Source organism: Mixophyes fleayi, chromosome 4 (genome assembly GCF_038048845.1).
Source record: "Mixophyes fleayi isolate aMixFle1 chromosome 4, aMixFle1.hap1, whole genome shotgun sequence".
Classification (NCBI taxonomy): Eukaryota; Metazoa; Chordata; class Amphibia; order Anura; family Limnodynastidae; genus Mixophyes; species Mixophyes fleayi.
The window spans coordinates 134,864,461-134,884,708 of record NC_134405.1 but is presented as its reverse complement, the minus strand read 5'-3'; the positions used below and the strand labels follow the sequence as shown (position 1 = coordinate 134,884,708).

The following is a 20,248-nucleotide window of genomic DNA, read 5'->3' as shown; positions in this document are numbered from 1 at the left end:
TGGTCTTATCCTCCGTTGCTGCTTGGCTGGATCCTGGAATGTTGGGCTCCTGTTTGGATAAGAGATAATTATTCACGTTTTGAAAAGTTGAGCAGTGAGTGAAGAATCTAGGCCTCCCTCCCCACAACCAGACAGACATTAAATCAGTAGCTTTTTCTGTTTAATAAACACCCAATCAGCTCCAGAATGTAATTAATAGCATTTAAGTGTAATGTCTATTTTCCTCCATATAGCCCCGACATAAAATTAATAGCACCCCCATGTTTAATAATTAGGCCTCCTTCCCCCTAACCAGCCAACAATAAATTAAAAGCCTCCTTCTCACCAATCAATCCCCTATAATAAATTAATAACATTTAATAACATTCCCATTTAATAAACAAACATATCCCCCCCCATCAGCCCAGACATTAAATTGATAACCTCTACATTTAACAAACAGACCGATTTAACCCCTCACTATCCCCGACATTAAATTATTAACATTCCCATGTAATACACATGTCTATTTCCCCACCAGCCCCACAATCAAATTACCTCAAATTTCCTCACATTTACTAGAGATTATTATTGCAAATTAATATTTTACTGATTTATTTTTTATATTACTTATGTTTTTATAATATGTATCATACTATAAAAAAAACCTCCCTTCTCTCCACCCTCCTGCCCTCTGAAATCTCCAGCATCCTCTTCTCATCAGCCCCCTCTTGTCTCCTGCCCCCCTTCTCATTAGCCCTGTCTTCTCATCAGCCCCTTCTAGTCTCCAGTCCCCCTTTCTCCTCAGTCCCCTCTTGTCTCCTGCCCCCCTTCTCAGCCCCGTCTTCTCATCAGCCCCCTCTTATCTCCTGCCCCCCTTCTCATCAGCCCCGTTTTATCTCCTGCCCCCCTTCTCATCAGCCCCTTCTAGTCTCCAGTCCCACTTTCTCATCAGCCCCCCTCTTCTCATCATCCCCCTCTAGTCTCCAGCCACCTCTTCTCATCAGCCCCTTCTAGTCTCCAGCCACCCCTTCTCATCAGCCCCTTCTAGTCTCCAGCCACCCCTTCTCATCAGCCCCCTCTAGTCTCCAGTCCCCCCTTCTCAAAAGCCCCCCTTCTCATCAGCCCCATCTTCTCATCAGCTCCCCCTTTCTCATCAGCTCCCCCTTCTCACCATCCCACTGTAATTTACTTACCTGAGCTCTCTTTTTCCTCCTCCTTCTACCTGCGTCGTCTGTGCTGGCTCCTCAAAGCAGCTCCTGTGTTCTGGGCCGCCCGTAACTACTATACTAACTATTGAAAGAGAGCTGGCGCATCGACTCTCTCTCACTGCAGCGTCCTGACTTCTTTTTTTTCACTTTAGGACGCTGCAGTGAGAGAGCCGATGCGCCGGCTCTCTTTCAACAGTTAGTATAGTAGGTGCAGGCGGGCGGGTATGGCGGCCCGAAATGTACAATGGACGACCGGCTCGGGTGCCTCATGCCCCCCTGCCCCCCGTGCCCCCGCCTGCCACTGGTTTCCAGTGTCCCCAAGAAGATGAAACAGGAAATGGGAGTTTTATACTTGCGTTAAATCTTTTTTCATTGTGGGGCACTCTGCCCTTTAAGCTCAAGTTCTATACCCCAAGTTTTCTAGTGTCACCCAATGGATTTAGAGAAAAGGATTTAACGTAAGTTTATATTCCCGCTATTTATTTAAACATGGTGTTGCTCATGATCTAGATATATCTGAGCATGTAATCAGATGATCCTAAATCACACCATCTCTTTTCTTATCATAGGATTTGTGGTGACACAGTTGGTAACTTCTTGTGGTTCAGATGGACACTCCATGGCATTGACGGAGAGTGGAGAGGTGTTCAGTTGGGGAGATGGAGATTATGGTAAATTGGGACATGGAAATAGTGACCGTCAAAGGAGACCAAGACAAATTGAGGCATTACAAGGAGAGGAGGTGGTGCAGGTATGTTCAAATAATAACAATGTGACATAGTCCAGGATAGTTAAGAGCATTGCTTCTGTTTGTTTTAGTTATAGAAATCATTTTACAAAGCATGATATGAGCAGTGAGTATACATGCTATACATATTATTTATAAGGTTTGTGTGGTATTAGGGGTGACATAGTGGGGGCTGGTCACTGCAACTTGTAAAAAGTGTAAATATGCTTTTTGTGGAATTTAGACATTTTACTATAATTGGACCCTCAGAATATTATTCTTCATTGAACCTCCCATGTAACAGTTTTATTTTGTTTAAGACACTGTTTTGTTTAGTTCCTGTTTAACAGTGATCTGCCTTTCAAAATCACAATGTGGATTGTGTGGGAGAGAGAGTGCTTATGGAGTTTGATTTTCCTCAATATAAGAATTTGAAGTCAAATTTGACCTGGTCCACCTAAGCTTTACTTAATGCACCAGTGCTATGGCTGTCTGGGGGTTAAATATACAGATAAAATAAGTGCGTCTGGTATAAATGTAGAATCTGCAATCTTTTTTGTTGTTGTTTTTACACTGATAAACATTTTAAAACGTATCAAACCCATCTGTATGTATTTAAAGCTCACTCTGGTGGTCCAGTGAGGATTAGGGCAGATCTGACCATGTTATGCTGAGGTGCCAGAGCTTCCCCCATCCCTGGTACTCAATGTGTATCTGTTGGGTTCCAGCCGTGTTGGGCTCCCTTCTCTCAAGTGCTGGAAACAGTAGATGGCAGCACTGGGACCAACACACAGTAGCTCTATGCAGGGTTTGATTGGACAATTTTTCTCTAAGGAGCAAATCAGTATTGTCAATCTCGAAGGGCACTGGCTGTGGCAGCAGTTGGCCTACAGCTATGAGGTCTGGGTCCTAACCTCCTGGAGTCATATACGGCATGAAGGGGGCAGCAGAGCTCCGGGATCCAAGTCCTGGTAGGATTTTTTACAGGAAATGAAATGGCCCCAATTAGATACCATTTCCCCCCACCCCACCACAAACTGAGTGCAGTGTTAATGTAAGGTATGTAATAGGTCCATGGTGATTTCCATGGAAGATATTGATATTGATCTGGCCTAGTCATTTACCTGTTTCATGTAATTTTACTTGGCTTTACTTGCACTGGAAATTTTGGCACAGCAATTTTTGTATTCACGAGCCATAAAACAAAATGCTTTAAAACAGATGCCCTGAGGGTTCTCCCCTTCTGTTTTATATGGTGTGATTGGTTTAAAAACAACCCAAAAGAAAGACACAAACAATCCACATCCCCTTATTTTCTAAAATGAATATGAACATCAAGGAGAAATACTGTTTATATAGTAACCCGCTCTCTTTGCTTCAATAGTTCTCTATATTATTCATTATGGAACAGCTACATGAAGTAACGTACAGAGAGTTATTACCACATATAAATTATTATGTATTAGCCTCCAGGCATATTGTATATGGTTACTGGATGTTATAACATCTGTTTATGTTTACCAACTTGTGTTCTGAACCAAACTCCAGATGTCATGTGGCTTCAAACATTCAGCGGTAGTGACAGCAGATGGAAAGCTGTTTACATTTGGAAATGGAGATTATGGTCGACTAGGATTGGGGAACACATCCAATAAGAAACTGCCAGAGCGGGTCACAGCACTTGAGGGGTTTCACATTGGACAGGTAACATAATAAGAATCATTTAACTACTACTTATCTCATTACTGACTGTTATCCATAGTAGAACTTTATAAAAAAAAATTGTGGGGGAGGGAGTTTTTTTTATTATTATTATTGGGTAACATATCTTTCAGCATATTGTTTGCTATATTACAATGAAATGTAACACTACAACAGGTATTCAAACAGTAATTAAGCCAATTTCACTGACAACCATATATTAATATATGTAAATATTAATGGTGAATGACTTTAATGGCATATTACACTGAAATTAAATGTTACTTACTGTAAATCAATACATAGTTGCATACCTGTTCTTGTTGGGTAAGACAGTGGCACACTAGTGCCAGAGACACATGCATTGATAACAAGTTATTGCTTGTTTTTAATACCAGACTGCATTTTTATTTTTATATATTTTGTTGCATGTTTGTAACATTCTTTTCCCAAGGAGGGCATTGTTCCAGTCTAAGGCTGTTTTTTATTGCACTAGTTTGCCAAGAAAGTATGATGACTGATCCACCTCAATTTATTAAATGCAAATATGTAGAGAAATAGGATTCTTTACAGTGCCACCTATATCCATATTTTTATGTCTAACAAAGTTGTCATTTTACATTTAAATATGGTGTGTTTTATCATTAAACACAAGAATTAATACATTATTATTAAAAGCCTCTATAGTGTCCATTTATTATAAATGTCTAGCAATTGCTCAGAGTTTTCTTGTGTTAGTAAATATGGTAGAACTTCATTGTGCACTGTGGCTTATGAAAACTTTGGTCTTCATGCTACATTTCGATATTATTTCTATATTGGCACTAGACAGAATAATTAGATAATTCAATGCCAATATGCACTTTATTACAAGTCAGAGTATGAAATATACATACAGGATCCCTGAAATTATTACCAGTTATTATCCAGTTTTCACTAAAAGCTAAAAAAAATATGGCTTCTTACTGATTTGACCTGTCGGGAAAAATTCTGAAAAAAGATTCAGGCATTCCTCAATCAGCTTTTTGATTTCCTGTTATCATCTTGCAGGTGGCCTGTGGACTGAATCATACAATAGTCGTGTCGGCTGATGGCTTATTAGTCTGGGCTTTTGGAGATGGTGATTATGGGAAACTTGGTCTAGGAAACTCCACTGCTAAATCTTCACCACAGGTGACACAATAAGGGTGTATATTTAGTGCTGTATTCTCTGTTCTGCCTACATGGAATTTGATTATTTTATCAAAAGGGCTTCATGAGGTTGATTAAAATTGTTAACCATGTAGTGTTCACCGGTGAGAATTCAATAGGTTACCATTTATTCTATATAACTATAATGTAAAAGGAGTAGGAAACCAAGAGGACAGGGCTCCAATCGGGCCTCTCAAAAAGGTGATTTGTATAGCTAATGCAAATGTTTCCTAAAACATAAAACAATTTATATAAGTAAATATAAGTTTTATTATAATCTTTAATAAACAAAATATATAACAAAATAATTTTATCAATGTATTTAAAAGCAATAAAATATCTGCTACTACATATCATACCACTATATAAATGGGTAATATATCTGTACAAAATGTCGTTGTTAATTTATGGAATAATGACGTGTGTGAGTATATTTAATTATAGCAAATACAGATTTATATTTTTGCATTTCCCTAGTTGTCAAGGAAACGTATATGTGATAACTGTTAAGAAGACTTATGTACGTCTTTAATGTTCTTCTGAACCTCCCAAATGTGTGGAAAATAGAGGCTAACACAGGCCCTTTGTTCTGATCTTAATTTGTTTGGTGCTTGTTAATATTTTTATATATATCTGTTGTCTTTCAAATTTAATTATGTTTTTCTGTGCTATGCATGCTTATCATTTTATTGTCTACTGCACATGTCTATATCCTACAAATGTAGGGTAATGTTTAAGAATGTTTTTTGCATTTATTCTAATGGTTAGTAAAAAAAAAAAAACCTGCGCTGTCGTGAGAGAACATCTATCAAAATATCATCCAACAAGTTACATTACTCTCTAACTCTAATAATATAAATCATCCATGATAAATGATCAATCATTTTCTCCTACATCCTCTCTGGGGAACATTGCTACCTCAGGATTGAGGTAAGGGTGCAGGAGCTGGGCACTTAAGGCTTAACATTTTGAAGAGTGAAGCTCTTTCCCTCTCTCCCAAACACACTGATCCTCATTTTCAATGGCTTTTGCCTTGAGAAAGTTGAAACTCCAGCAAATTGTGCGTCAGTGTTTCCCAGAGTTGTCCCCCTTTCAGCTTCCTTTATTCTATAATCCTTAATATCAAATATATTTACTAACATTATGTATGAAGGGTAATAGTCAGACAGGCTAAATCAGTTCGGTGGTAGTCTCTTCGCCGATGCTGATAAATCCGACGCTGAGGACACCTACAAAAGAAAACCGATTTGAGAAGAAAACGACAAGAATATACACAGACTTACCTGATCAGCGACTGTCCACATATTCGTTCCTAGCAGAACACTGTCAGGAGGTTCTTACGAATGCACAGGTGTCCGGTAGTAGTGTATGACGTCAGTGCCCCTCAATTAATTTTTATTTAAATCGGCAATGTCTGGACCCCTCTCAACAGTTAACCTGCGTGGTCCCGACATTGCCGCTATAAATAAAAATTCATTGAGGGCGCACTGACGTCATACACTACTACCAGACACCTGTGTATTCGTAAGAGCCTCCTGTCAGTGTTCTGCTAGGAACGAATATGTGGACAGTCGCTGATCAGGTAAGTCTGTGTATATTCTTGTCGTTTTCTTCTCAAATCGGTTTTCTTTTGTAGGTGTCCTCCGCGTCTGTTTTATCAGCATCGGCAACGCGTACCCCACCCAATCAGTTAGCCATTGTATGTATGAATCAGCGGGACTCAAAAGGATATGATCTATTAGCAGACGCATTATGATGTCTAAAACTCATCTCCCTGGAGACATGCCTATTTCTCAGGTGGTGATTGAGAGCAGACAACTTGATCAAGGGCCGCCCATTTTCCATCCTCTTGGCTGGACCATTGTAATGATGGATGCCAGTCTTCAGGGATTGTAATGACGGATGCCAGTCTTCAGGGATGTGGCGGTGAAGTTGCACCTTCATTTCCAGGGTCTTCTGTCCTGAGATGAAACGTAGCTCCCTATCAACTTTATGGAGCTCATAGCAGTAATGAACGAATGAACAGGAGCCCAGTTGGTACTGAGAATCAAGCATTTCCACCTTCTGTCGTATAACATCATTGCTGCGACATATATAAAGCATCAGGGAGGAACCAAGAGCTCCCTAGCAATGAAAGAGCCTTTCAGAATCTTGACATGTGGAATGCTTTCTGCCAGCGATCTAGGCAGTGCCCATTTTAGGGGGGAGATCGGGAGTCAGTTATCCTGAGCTGGCACTCCATTCTCCCAGAAGAGTGATGTCTTCATGTGAAGGTATTTGGTCTTCTGGTGCAGAGATGATGTTAGACGGAGGTGGACATGATTGCATCCTGGCACAATAATAAGGTGATCACATTCTTCTTTAGGACTAGGGATCCATTAGCAGCATTTGTGGATGCTATGATGGTACTTGAGAACTTTAGCTTGGTCTATCTCTTCCCGCCAATACTGATGCACCTTAATGTGCTCAAGAAGGCCAAGAGAGAAAGAATTCTGATCATCCTTGTGGCTACAGATTGGCCATGAAGAGCCTCTTACACCGACCTTCTAAGGAGAGTAGCAGCAGAGCCAGGATGTTGACTTCCTCTGTGGGGTCATTTTCTGCTGCATGGACTGTTCCTTCACATGGACCTTAATCATCTGGCTTTAATGGTATGGCTGTTAAAGCCAAGATCTTGAGAGCCAAGTGTTTCCTGAGGGAGCTATTCAGACTATGTTTAAAGAAAAGTCTCTGCTTTGTCTGTGTATTTTCAGAAGAAGTTGGCCCTGATTCTGGTGGTCCAGATTTTCTTACAGGGGGTTTTACATATCCAGCCTCCCTATTTTCCTCCTATGGCGCAATGGGATCTTAACTTGATTCTTTCGGTTCTTCAGCTTCCCCCATTTGATCCTTTTTGGAGGCGATTGACTTGAGCTACTAGACTTTGCATCTAGCCATTTCTTCGGCTAGACTGGTTTCCGAATTGGGGCCCTGTCTGTCCTGCAGGTCCCCTTTTTTGTTTTTTCACAACAGGTTAGTCTTGTGCGTATCTCCATAATTTTAAACCTAAGGTGGTGTCACATTTCCACCATAATCAGGAGATAGTGATTCCCTTGTTAAGGGGGTCCACTTCCTCAGGTTACTAGAAACAGCTGGTTTTCCTGGATGTAGTCAGAGTGCTTATGATTTACCTGGACAGGACTTCAGTGGTTCGAAGGACTGGCTCCTTGCCGGTTTTATTTGACGTGCAGAAGCATGGCTGGCTGGCATCTAAGCAGACTTTAGCCAGATTGATCAGGTCTACTGTTCAGTAGACTTACTTTAGTTACAGTCAGCCAGAACTAGAGAGCTTCTTGAACACTGCACCACACGGCAACTATGTCGAACAGTCACCTTATTCTCTCCACACATTTAGCAGATTTTACCATTTTCATGTTGTTGTTTTTTGTCCAGTGATTTTAGCTTTGCACGACCAATTTTTCTTTCAGTTTTGTCTGAGCGTACCCTTCCCTAGGGGCAGATTTGGAACAGTGTCCCCCAGATAGAGTGTAGTAGAAAAGAGAATTTTTGTACTTTCCCTTAAATCCATTTTTCAGAATCCATCTGGGGTACACTGCACTCTCACCCTTTTATACCCAGTGTTCAGTTCTGTTTTTATTTGGATTGCATGTTTGGTTACTTTTCATGTATTACCCTATCTTTTGGGGCTTTGTAGGTTGTGAACTGCATGTGGGCAAAGTGCTTAGACATGCTTTCCTTAGTCCTTCCTCCACAATTAGTATGCAAGGCACAGGATAACAAAAACAAGGCTGCCCGTTAGATTGTGGATACTACAGAAAAGTATTTACAATTTATTAAATTGTATGTGTTCATATCAATAACATGTGAGACCAAAGCTTGATAAAATGCAGTATGTCAGAAGCAATATCTCTCACTACCTGCAGGAGTTGATCCAGAGGTACTATATGGCACTACCGCAAACGCCAAATTCATCTAATTCTTTATTGACACTAGTACTGTATAGCACCACAACAAATGCTTCTAGTTCTTTATTGGTACCAGTAATGCGTAGCACCTACATAGATGACAGATTCTAGTAGTTCATTATTAACACCAAAATGTGTAGCAGAAAATATTTTTTTATTATTGTTGCAGTACCGTGTTAGCCAGAAAAATATATGTGATGTTAAATACTTTTGTGTCCAAAATATTATAGGAGTGATACCTTTATTGGCTAACCCAAAAAAAATATTATATTTGCTAGCTTTCAAAGCACAGAGGCCCCTTCATCAATCAAGTTTACAAATGAATGACTGAGAAAAAGACACAACATTTGAGAGCTGTTACATCAAGACATTTCAAGAAATTTGTACAGGGGGGGGAGGGGGGATACATCATCAAGATAAGCTAAAGTAATAAAAAGGAGGTTTTCGTTCTGGATGGAAGAGTATAAGTCCAATGAGTTCAGAGGTCTGCACTCTGCTGTGGGGTGTGAAGTGTGACTTAAGAACTCAATCTAACACCTGGATTTATGACCCTCTACATGGACACACTTCACACCCCACAGCATAGTGCAGACCTCTGAACTCATAGGACTTTTACTCTTCCATCCACAGCGAAAACCTCCTTTTTATTACTTTATCTTATCTTGACTGTACAAATGTCTTGATGTAACAACTCTTAAATGTTGTGCCTTTTTCTCAGTCATTCATATGTAAACTTGACTGATAAAGGGGCCTCTGTGCTCTGAAAGCTAGCAAATATAATTATTTTTTTTGGTTAGCCAATAAAGGTATCACTCCTATAATACTTTTGTCTTTTTTGACATGAAAGTATTTAACATCACGTAGATTAACACCATTAATCTATAGACCCAGCATAAATTCCAGATTCCACCATCTCTTTAGTGACACAAGTAACATATTACACCACATTTGCCAAATTCCCCTTAATGTTTATGCCAATATTTTATAGCACCACCACAAATTCCATATTCTATCAGCTCTTTATTGGTACCAGTAATGTATACCACCAACATAAATGCCATATTCTAGTAGCTTTTTCTTGGCACCAGTAATATGAAACACCAACATAAATGGCAGATGCACAGAATAATGTAGCCATATATTTTCAACTGTTAAAATTTTTAAATGCAGCAGTCAAATGCATATCATTTTCATAACAAATTAGTAAACTCTATTTAATCTACTAAATGTTCTAACTGTCTGCAAATGTATTATTGTAGTAAGGATGTGTGGAAGGTAAATACTTATTTGAATTCAAGTGAACATTTAAAGAAAAAATATGGCAGTGTATTATTCCCAAAATTCGCTCATTCCCAGAAGATTTGGATTCTATCATAATGAATTCTCTAATCGTTGAATAGTTTTGTTTTATGTTTTTTTTTTTCGTTTAGAAAGTAGACATTCTGTGTGGGATCGGTATTAAGAAGGTGGCTTGTGGGACGCAGTTTTCGGTCGCACTGACAAAGGATGGACATGTTTACACTTTTGGTCAAGGTGAGTATTGTGACACTCAATATTACCATACTAATTATTTAGTAGAACAGTACTCCCCTTCCCACCCAGATCCACTTATCGAATATCTAATCAGCTTATCCTCCATTTTCACACCTTTCTGTATTACCTTATCCCATTACAGACCGTCTGATTGGTTTGCCTGAAGGTCGAGCTCGGAATCACAATCGTCCTCAGCTGGTTCCTGGTCTCTTGGGCATCTTTATCGAAGACATCGCAGTGGGAGCGGAACACACATTGGCTCTCTCGTCGGCTGGTGAAGTGTATGCTTGGGGGAGTAACTCTGAGGGGCAGGTTAGTGCTGAGATGTTTGCATATTCAACCAGTGGTTTACTTTGTTTCTTGTCAAGATTTTATTTAAAGCAGGTATGCCTTCTTTTAACAGAATATATTTACATAACTACTTTATAACATTATCCCACAGGACCAAAGAGTAAAGCTAGGTACACACTACAGAAATTTCGACCAACTTTTCATGCCGAGCGATTTTACATGCGATCGATGTTCCGATCGCTCGCTTCATGGACTGCATACACACTAGCCTTGTTTAGGACGATAAAGGGAAGAGCGGACGTCCCTTTAGCGACTTTTTACAGCCATGTTGTCGTTAGCAATTATTTAAATTTCGTACACACTGCAGCGACATTTGCGGGAAATGTACGAGATACCAGAGACATTAGCATAAAGGGGCAGAGCTTTCACTATAGTTAACGCCCAAAACAGCATAAAAACAGAAGGCTACACTGTCTCTTCATTCATTCCTATTTGTAAACCTACAATGGCTACAGAAGAACAAGAACAAGCAACTGCACTTCTCCTGCTTGCTGTGGCAAGAAGAATGATGGTACGGAACCAAAGAGAAAGAAGGAGAAAGAATAGATCTTGTTGGAGCAAAGATTGGTTCAAGAGGAGAGACAAGTATCGGAGGATTGTCGTGGATCGTTCGGAAGTTTATACACACTACACAGCGGAAACGAGATTGGAACGAAAATATTAAACAGTACGACCAACCAAATGAGGCGACAATCGTCTATTTGGGCAGACTTTTGACCATCGTGTCACCGCACACACTGACCCGACTTTTGAACGAGCGGTTGTATGTCGGCTGTTTGAGCCGATTATTGGACGAAAACAGTGTAGTGTGTACCCAGCATTATGGACAACAGCTAACCCTAGGAATTCTGGGTAGAGCGATGTAAATTGCTCCTTTTTTGTCTTTTTTGGTCAATCATGCTTCCAGAACTTCTGCCTTTTATAGTTTGGATACAGCAAGAGATGAAACATCATTAATCCAACTAGTTTACAACTGTTTAGAATTTATTGGCGCTCACTGGAGCAAAATGGATTGATGGTTTATGTGGTGTAGGGCTTGGAGACTACCTTAACAGTTAACTAATGCTGGTTGTTATAAGAATACTCTTAATGCTTTATTTATAGATATGTTCATTTATTTTTGCAAGAAAGGAAAAGATGATTGACTTATTCTCATGTGTAGCTGCAGCCACAGAGAAAAGAATCAGAAAAATAGGGAATTCCGCAGCGCTGTACAGAGAAATCATTCACATCCCTGCCCCATTGGAGCTTACAGTCTAAATTCCCTAGCGCGCGCGCGCACACACACACACACACACACACACACACACACACACACACACACACACACACACACACACACACACACACTAGGGTCAATTTGATTGCAGCCAATTAACCTACTAGTATATTTTTTGGGGAGTGTGGGAGGAAACCCACGCAAAAACGGGGAGAACATACAAACTCCACACAGATAAGGCCATGGTCGGGAATTGAACTCCTAACCCCAGTGCTGTGAGGCAGAAGTGCTAACCACTTAGCCACCGTGCTGCCCATTTGTCTATTGCAGGTAGAGGACCTTTTAAGCCAATTCTTCTGGTTGTATCAGTGGATCCCAGTAGCATTACTGTCATTGGATCATGAGAGCCACCAAAGAGATTAATGATTGGGGATGGTTCTGACTCTCATACATAATATTTTTCCATGAGCTTCCCTGTTTTCAAGGCTTAGTCTATACCTGACACATCTTGCATTCACTAATAACATTTGTGGCCATGTGGACAGGCTCACAATTCACATGCCCTTTAAATCCCATGTCCTTGGTGCAACCTAGACCACGCTTCCTTTTGTAAGGGTTAATCATGCTGTCAGGGCTAGCTTTGTGGTTGATCCTGTTTGCTGGAGTTAGCAGATACCATGCACAGTCCCTTTTGTTATGGTCTGTGTTCTCCTGTGTATTTTCTCAGCTAACTATGGCCATATAATGACAACCTCAAATGTAGTTCTGCAGGTGCTAGAGGAATAGGAATTTCTTGAACATTAATTAGTCTCCTATGAATATCACCATAAGAAAATTAGGTTTTGTGCACTCGGGTGAGAATCTTGTAAAGGACAATTTTTTGTTCAGCAGTTTGAAATCACTTTATATCTCTCTAAAAAAAATCAGTTTGCAACATTCTCTAGAGGAGCCGTTACTGTGATAAGGAAAAATCAATGCCAGGTATCACATCGAATGAAACATCTGACGCATTTTCCCATGTATTTATGGATTCATTAGAGGAGACGTTATTGTGATTGTTAGGCTGCCGGGCTGATAACGAACTTGCAGAACAGATGACAGAGGTCTTCACCTATAGCACCTGCCTTTCCCGTAGAGCTTTATGCGCTCACAGGTACTCTGATGCCCCCAAGACTTAACTCCTAGCGTAGTGCAAGTTCGTTAACACCGCAGCGGCGGGCCAGAGGAGACTGAGTAGATGGTAACGGATGGTCAGACGTAAGCCGAGGTCAGGGGTCACAAGTGGGTAGAATGGTCAAATAACACGCCAAAGGGTCATGCTCACAGGCAAACAGCGACGTCCAGAATACACAGGCAAGCAGGCAGGGTCTAAGGTACAGGCAAGGGTAACAACAGCAGATCAGACAAATAGATATCCTAGAGCAGGTCAGCACAGGACTGGGACGCTATAACCAGCAGGGAGACTAAGCCCTCCCTGCCTTAAATACTGAATGTAGCCAATCAGGGCCTTGCCCTGCAACCAGCCCCCAGGCACTGCCTAATAAATTAATGAAGAGTAATCAGCCCACAGGCTGTTTTAATTCACTGCGCTCACGCTCGGCTGCCCTGCATTGCCGGGATGCGGCGCTGAGGTGTTTAGCGTCCGGCCGTTGCCCTAGCAACGGTCGGCCCGGAAGTGACGTCCCGGCCGTCTCCTTGACGACCGGGACACCAGGCAGAGAAGGGAGCAAGCTGCTATGGACACCGCCGCGGCTCGTATTAGTAATAAGGTAAAATCTTGCTAATTGATCTTCCATTCTATATGCATTATCTTAGGTTCTGATGCACCCCTTCAATATCTATAATGGAATAATATAATTTTCATAACATTTGTATTAGAAGGGTAAAATCACTCTTTCACAATTGGTGCGACTATTCCCCATCCCCTTTGTCCTTCTCTTCACATAATTGATTTTCCAGTCTGTGGATATTTCAAGACCTCTTATGCTACTTTGAGAACTGTTTATACATCTGCAGCTAAAGCATTCCTTAACAAGGTTAAAAAAGTTATTTATGCTAACCCTTTGTTCCACAGCATAGTTAAGAATCCATCCTTGTTCTTATCTTTCTAGGTCCGCTGTTGGTCACTCGATAGCAGAGGGTGTTGCTCCCAGGAGACGAGATAGACTTGTTACTTAGAATAGGAGATGTTTTTTGGCTTGCAGTCCTGGGAAAGATGGTATCGCCTTTGGAGGCTGTGCAGTTGCACGTTTTCACTCAAGGGCTTTACAAATTAATCTTATTTCAAGATGGCCTGAACACACAACAGATTTCTCTGTCACTGAGGATGCGTTGAATGCTCTTCTGGTGGTTGACCATGAATCTGCTAGCATTTCTTGTAGACACCATGAGAGTCCATTAAGATTCTCTTAAGAATTATCTTTTCCAGACAGTGGCTTTGCTGGCATAAATTCTCAAAAAGATTAAAAAAGAAGGGGTCACGATGCTGTTGGCGGCATCGGACTGGCCAAGATGGTCATGGTACGCCGACATTCTCAAGATGCGGGCGAGTCCATTGTGGTGTCTTACCTTGAGGAAGGATCTGCTATCCCAGGGACCATTTTACTATCAGGGGTTAGAGGGACTGTTTTTAACTGTGTGGCACTTGAAGCCACAATTCTTAAGAATAAGGGTTTTTTCTGACTGGGTGATTGAAATCAGGCTTAAAGTCAGAAAACCTATTTCGCAAGAAATTATCATGGAAGACCCATGTTTTTTGGTGTGAGAAAAGGAAGTTTCCAACATCTTCCTTACAGTTTAGCTGTCTCCTACTGTTCTTACAGAATGGCTTGGATAATGGTTTGAAACTGTTTGCTGAAGGTTGAGTTCTGCACTCTCTGCTTTCTCCCAGAAATGGTGCAGACTTTTTTTTTTTTTTAAGGGTGTAATGCATTTGAGACCACCATTCAGTCCTCCTTTAGTTCCATTGGACTTGAATTTAATTGGGAAGACTTTACAACAAGCTAATTTTGAACCACTTAACTCAGTCTTCCAGGTAAGAAACTTGAGATCTCCCCCCGTTTTCCTTCTGGCCATTTCCAATGCTTTGACAGGAGCAAAGATGTGGGCTCTGTCTTGTAATCTCCCTGTCTGTTTTTTTTTTTTGAGGATAGGTCCGTTCTCAGTACCATCCTTTCAGCCTAAGGTGGTGTCTAACTTCCACTTAAATCAGGACTTCAAAGGAAGAGGGATCTTGTCAGTTACTGGATGTTGTTAGGGCTTTATGGATATGTAGCAGAAGTGCACTAGACTATAGTAAGACTGGTGATCACTTCTGTGATATTTCACACTTTTATGTTGGATTGGGGAAACCTGTTCCTTATAAAGTGAAGGCTCATTCTACCAGATCAGTAAGCACTATGTGGGTGGTGCAGCACAGAGCCTCGGCTGAGCAGCTATTTTAAGCGGCCACATGGTCCACTGTACATACTTTTACAAAATTTTACAAGTTCAATGTTTTTTTTCTCAGGACTCTAATTGTGGTAGCCAGGTGCTCCACATTGCGTATTCACCTGAAGGAATTGCTTTGGTACAGTGCCCATGATTGGATGAATTTGATTTTAAAAACTTACATTAAATCATTTTCTCTGAGTCCATTGGGAGACACTGAGTTGCCCACCCATTTGCGCTCTAGCTTTCCTGTTAAAGGTTTACCAAAGTTGAATGTTTTTTTTCAGGGCTGAAGTTTCTCTCTTGGTTTTGTTTCTCTGTTATTTTCTTAAAAGAAGCACCACAGATAACAACCTGAGTCTTTATCTTCTCTCCTATGGCTCCCAAGATCTCGTTGCCCCAAACGCTTGTTTCCAGTAGTATCACATTCTCTATCCATTTGGGACTCATCATCCCAGAAATTTGCTTTGTCGCCCCATCCCTCTCCGGTTATACTGCTATTCAATTCTCCGGAATTCAGGACTTCATCATAGTTCATTTCAGCCATGGCACTCACGGGGAGTCATCTATCTCAACCACCTAACCACCTCTGCAACTTTTCCTCAGTTTTCTGAAATTTAATCACATATCCACATTTCCTCAAAGCACTTCTACCAGTTTTTGCAACTTTGCCACTTTCATAGTGTTGTTAAAGATCGTCTTTTATCCCAACCTCTCTCTACCTTTGAAGCCCTCTGTTTAAAGGTCTAATATCTACGCTTTACTATGAGCTTGCTCCTTCCACTTCAACTCTTAGAGCCCCCCATGAATTAGCCTGAGAACGGGACCTTGGTGAAGAGCTGTCAGATGAGGAGTGGACTGAGATATACGAGAATGCTGCCTCTAGCTCCATCTGTGTTAGAATTAAAGAGAACGTTTATAAGGTGCTATACCGATAGTACTATGTGCCTTCGCGTCTTTGTAGAATCCTCCCTGACTCATTTGATCGGTGCTGGCCGTGGGTGCTCCCATGAGGGCACTTTCCTCCACATATGGTGGTCGAGCCCAAAACTGTCAGGCTTCTGGGTTGGGGTTAGAGGCTTGATTAATTCAATCCTTCAGGTGGACATTTCCTTGGAGCCTAAATTCTTTCTCCTCCCTGTGGGAGCTCCCTCGACATCCCGACATCAGAATAAATTGATCAGGCACATTCTCTCGGCAGTTACTTGTCAAATAGCAGTAGACTGGCGTACGCAATCACCTCCCTCCATGCAGTCCATAATTAATAGATTCCGTCAGACTCAACGGATGGAGTATATGACCAGTATTATTCGGAACTCCTCGAGAGCCTTCACTAAGGTCTGGGACCCGTGGTTATCCTTTTTTCAGACGTGTCCACCCTTTACATAACTCAGTTCTAAAACCTCATTTCTTTCTAGGACCTCTCTCTCCCCTTACATTGGATCTAGTCACTTTTTACCCATCTTCCTCTTCTCTTCTCTCGCTCTTTCTTTCCTCTGTATACTCCCTCCTCTTATTTCCTCTTTGTACGAAAACTTTCTAAATCTAAACGTTCGGTTGACTTAGTGACTCACATGTTCTACGCTGGTCGTAGACATTATTTTTGACTATTCTTGATAAGTGTATTCACTCTGCCAATCGTATTCTTTTGTTAATGTGACTTTGCAAAATAAAACCTAAAAAAAAAAAAGAAAATAACTGAGTTCCCTGCAGGATATGAATACAGAGGATGGAGGAGCTTAAGAAGTTTTCATTTTATTTAAAGTACCAGTGTGCTGAAGGAGGCTTTATATCCCCATGGTCCAGGGCTCCCCATTGGATTCAGAGCAAAGGATTTAACATCGTTTATGCCCTGCAGTTAGATCAGAGTCCCTCCCCTAGTACGTTAATTTTGCAGCCAATGCAGGAATCTTTAGGACTGGAGACCGAGTACTCCAGGCTTGGGGAAAACATTCCTAACCCATTTCTGACGGGCTTTGGTCAGTGAATACGGTGCTGAACCTTATTGGATGGTGACAGCATGAGAAAAGATTATTATAATGTAGCATAATTTTTGCATTTTCACTATGTGCAGCAATGTCTTATGCACATTCAAGTGTGCCTATTTTGCCACAAGAATTATTGGTTTAATTCTGGAATGTGTGATACAATAGAAGAAACCTACAAAGAACACCTTGATATGGTAGAAACTTAATTGCTTAAATCATTATTTGTTTTTGCTATACCAAGCAGTTACTTGGTAGTGTATTTTATGGTCAAACCTCTTCTGAAGTTTAGAAATGAAGTGACCCTTATGTTATTGATGTTATATATCACCTTTTTTCAGCTTGGCCTAGGTCACACCAACCATGTGCGTGAGCCTACTCTAATCACAGCTTTACAAGGGAAGAATATTCGCCAGATCTCAGCAGGGCGATGCCACAGTGCAGCCTGGACAGCAACTCCTGTACCACCACGTGCTCCAGGTAACTTTGCTCTCCTTACCCTGAGATTATTCTTGTCTGCATTTTAAGGTGGCACACGTGGGCCTGATCCTGGTGCTCTACCTGAGTGCCGTGCGACATAATCATGTTTCCCCCCCATTAAGCCTAATATTGATGTGGACAGCTTCACTGGCATTTGCTTATACAGGTCACATTACCTGCCTTTTTTTAATCTTGCATTATGTCGCTGTATTGTAGGTGTTTCGGTGCCATTACAGTTGGGTCTCCCTGATGTTATCCCTCCCCAGTACAGCTCTCTGAAGGACATTTGCACCCACACAGTCAGAGCAAGACTACGACTACTCTATCATTTCTCTGATCTCATGTATTCATCTTGGAGGTTATTGAATCTCAGTCCAAATAATCAGGTAATTGCCATATACATTACTGATAATATGCATTATGTCCTGTGGTCAGACCAATCTTATTATTATCCTTACAAAGGAACATTTTCCCCCACATTCTTTTGGGATATATTTAGGTGTAGTGGAGTAAGGCGTAGGGCACTGTAAGAAGTTGTTAGTTAGCCCTAGCTCCTCCCTCTCTATACCACTTTTCCTGTTTAGGTTTCAGTTTAGTTTAGTGCCCCAATGTATAGGATGTTTAGGGCTGTTGTACAGCCCCTGTTTTTTAGTTTTAGTTTTTATTACATATATTTGCCGGATTCACTACTGTTGTTTGAACCACATCGCACTAGCAATAGCCAGCGCAGTGATCTTGCAGTACGGAGGTCACAGAAACTGATTTTTCAGTGCACAATTGGATGTGGGAGACAATGGGATTTTTATGCTTACATACACACCCCCTTGATGCTCTAGTCTCTTATGTTTGACATGTTGTCTTTTTTTGTTCAAGAGAATGTAATTCTTTTTCTCTTATTCTGTTGTTGTTTTTCTCTCTATTGACTCCTGTACCGTGGGGCTTGGTTAAACATAAACTGAAGCCTAAACAGGAAGGAGTTATAGAGGGGGACGAGTTTAGGGCTAACTAACAACTGCTTAAAGTGCCCTGCTCCCTATTCCACTACATATACCCCAGTGTCCCCCAGTGGACGAGGAGAAAAGGATTTTATGGAAGTATAAAAATCCTGGTTTTATCCATATTCACGACTGAAGAATTTTTTGGGGTAAAAAAAAGTACACAGGAGGTGTTCTATCTTTAATTTGGCAAAACATTGGTGGTAATCTGGACTAAAATGATCTGTCTTTGTTTTTACCATTAATATTTACAGACTAAAAAGCTACAAAGGGGGAGATTCAATTCTAAAGAAATCCCCCACAAGGTGTCTCTGGAACGGCCTAGAGACACCTCATGCAGATTTTTGTTAACAGAAATATCACTCATTTTTGCTCGTGCCCCATAGAGGTGTGAGCAAAAATGAGCAGATCTTTTTATTATATAAACGGTAAACTAAAATCCCCCTTAAGCATCTTACTCTCCTCTCCCTCCACCCAAATCCTGTTTGTATGATTTTACTATTTATTTTAAACTGTTTTATATATTTTATCTTTTCAGAGTAGTACATCCCATTACAATGCAGGAACATGGGGTATCGTGCAGGGTCAGCTTAGGCCTCTACTGGCCCCTAGAGTTTATACACTTCCCATGGTCCGGTCTATTGGGAAAACCATGGTTCAGGGAAAGAACTACGGACCTCAAATTACTGTAAAGAGGATCTCCACTAGGTTTGTGATATTACTACTTGTCTTTATTAATATCCAAGAACCTGTCCTCTGTACTCTTGCTCCTTTCTGTCTCTTATTCAACCTTACTATATTTTTATTGTTTTCCTCTCTCAGAGGTAGGAAGTGTAAGCCCATCTTCGTGCAGATTGCCCGCCAGGTAGTGAAGCTGAATGCATCTGACTTGCGACTCCCATCTCGTGCCTGGAAAGTGAAGCTGGTGGGGGAAGGAGCAGATGACGCTGGAGGAGTGTTTGATGATACAATCACTGAAATGTGCCAGGTGAGATATCTACAAACCCATTAGTGAAATATCAGCATGTACATGATTTTTTTTAATTTACCCACATGTTTAATATAAACTCTTTTTAATGCATGAAATGTAACAGATACAGTGGCTCAATGATGCTAAATGAACCCTTTTGCTGTCATTCAATAGGAACTTGAAACAGGAGTAGTTGATCTCTTTATTCCATCACCAAATGCAACTGCTGAAGTGGGTTATAACAGGGACAGGTACTGTATTTTTCATTTACTTTTTCTTTAATGCATTCAGAAAAGTTCCCCTTTACTGTTCTAACTATTATAGTGTTGTATTTATTGCTTTATTCATAAGTACTGTAAACACTCACAAATTTTCACCACCAAATTCTGGTTACAGAGCGAAGGCTATGAAGACGTTATGCTGGCCACACAGACTGCACTATTACAGCTGATATAGCATTGTTTTTGGCCCAATATAGCAGCATGTGTGACCCAACAACAACCACATTGCCC

The 20,248-nt window shown here is 40.9% G+C and overlaps 1 protein-coding gene across 9 annotated transcripts in view; it reads left to right on the top strand.

Moving 5' to 3' along the window:
- Positions 1 to 20,248, top strand: part of HERC1 (HECT and RLD domain containing E3 ubiquitin protein ligase family member 1) — a 237,658-nt gene that overhangs the window by 210,276 nt on the left and 7,134 nt on the right. For all 9 annotated transcript variants that reach the window (XM_075208383.1, XM_075208382.1, XM_075208388.1 and 6 more), the window contains 10 exons: positions 1,760 to 1,941; positions 3,466 to 3,621; positions 4,669 to 4,791; positions 10,205 to 10,307; positions 10,450 to 10,619; positions 17,633 to 17,771; positions 17,988 to 18,157; positions 19,305 to 19,474; positions 19,589 to 19,754; positions 19,911 to 19,987. In XM_075208383.1, the coding sequence (XP_075064484.1) occupies positions 1,760 to 1,941; positions 3,466 to 3,621; positions 4,669 to 4,791; positions 10,205 to 10,307; positions 10,450 to 10,619; positions 17,633 to 17,771; positions 17,988 to 18,157; positions 19,305 to 19,474; positions 19,589 to 19,754; positions 19,911 to 19,987 (1,456 nt within the window). The remainder of the gene's footprint in view (positions 1 to 1,759; positions 1,942 to 3,465; positions 3,622 to 4,668; positions 4,792 to 10,204; positions 10,308 to 10,449; positions 10,620 to 17,632; positions 17,772 to 17,987; positions 18,158 to 19,304; positions 19,475 to 19,588; positions 19,755 to 19,910; positions 19,988 to 20,248) is intronic.